The 1,411-nt window shown below is 41.8% G+C and overlaps 1 protein-coding gene across 1 annotated transcript; it reads right to left on the reverse strand.

The window, feature by feature from the left end:
• Positions 1-663: 663 nt before the first annotated feature.
• On the reverse strand, positions 664-921 carry LOC132022240 (ATP synthase subunit f, mitochondrial-like). The gene has a single exon (XM_059407564.1). It carries the CDS (start codon positions 919-921, stop codon positions 664-666), a length of 258 nt encoding a protein of 85 aa, XP_059263547.1.
• Between the last annotated feature and the right edge of the window lie 490 nt (positions 922-1,411).

A 1,411-nucleotide genomic window follows, 5' to 3' on the forward strand; every position in this document is an offset into this window, starting at 1 on the left:
CCCCTACTCTGGGTCTTCAGTATTTCTGGGGTAGTGAAACCATAAAGGAAGATGCCTGTGGTTTCAACATGTATTGGAAAGAACTGAGACCTATTAAAATAGAAAAGAAAAAAATTGCGTGAATGAAAGATCCTAATCTATGATTATCATTGGAATGATCTGTGCATTGAACAAGCCTCTGAAATGTTCTCTGCAGTCCTTTGACAATGCAGCCTCCTTACCAGAGTCTTTCTTATTTGAATTTTAGAGTTTAGGTCATAGAGACAACCTAGTTTCAGGAAAGTAAACATTCTATCCTACACCTGACAGTGGAAACCCCACAGGGAACTCAGCAGCATGTATTGGTGTGGAGCCTAGAGAGGGGTGATGGGACGGAGTGAGGATTGTAAGCAGCAGGAATATATAAAAATGTATGCAGTAATATTGCCTTTCTACAGTTCTTCTAAGTACTGCAGTGGCCAGGAAAGAATTATGATATCCCCTGAGTAATCTAAAAACACTAAGGACATGTTACTTTTCTTTTCCTTTTTTTTTTTTTTTTTTTAACAGTCATCTTTTATTGGTTGTTAATTCTGAACTATGGTATGAAAGTATTCAAGGGTGCCAAGCAAAGGTCATGGTCAGGAATGCCAAGTGTGTCTCCACACTGGGCCCTCTTCAGTGCTACTTTTGTATCTGTTCATGCTTGAGTCCCTTGTAACAAGGAAGGTAGTTGAAAACCACATAAGCTGCCAGCACCATAGAAACCCCAGGGATGCCCCTTTTCTTCACCTTGACATACTTGTAATACCGGTAGTAACTTCTTTGAAATGCGCCAAAAGGGCCTTTAGGGGTGAAATCCTGCATCAGTATCCAGCTGGGCAGCTCTCCTAGTTTCACATCCATGAGCTTCTTTTCCTTCACTGGTATGACTGACACCATCTTGGAGTCCTGGGTGTCTGCTTCCCTGTTAGTTTTCCTTTTTTTTAAGATTTTATTTATTGATTTGACATCACAAGTAGGCAGAGAGGCAGGCAAAGAGAGAGGAGGAAGCAAGCTGCGCGCTGAGAAGAGAGCCTGATATGGGGCTCGATCCCAGTCCCTGGGATCACAACCACAGCCGAAGGCAGAGGCTTAGCCCACTGAGCCATCCAGGTGCCCTGCCCCATTACTTTTCTAAAGCAACTTCCTTGTGGTGTACAGAGATGTGGATTGTATACACACACACACTCAGCTAATATTTATATGGCTTTTAATTTGTGCCAGTTACTTGGGAGTGTTTTTCCAAAATACTGAGAATAGTATGGGTTCCAACTGGGACTAAAAAGCTTAATGGAGATAGGATTACTTCAGTGATTTATTACAACATAACCCACGTCCCAAACCTAATGGCCCCAAAGAATGACCATTTATAATCTCTCATAATTCTGTT

The sequence above is a fragment of the Mustela nigripes genome, chromosome 7, assembly GCF_022355385.1.
Source record: "Mustela nigripes isolate SB6536 chromosome 7, MUSNIG.SB6536, whole genome shotgun sequence".
In the NCBI taxonomy this organism is placed as follows: domain Eukaryota; kingdom Metazoa; phylum Chordata; class Mammalia; order Carnivora; family Mustelidae; genus Mustela; species Mustela nigripes.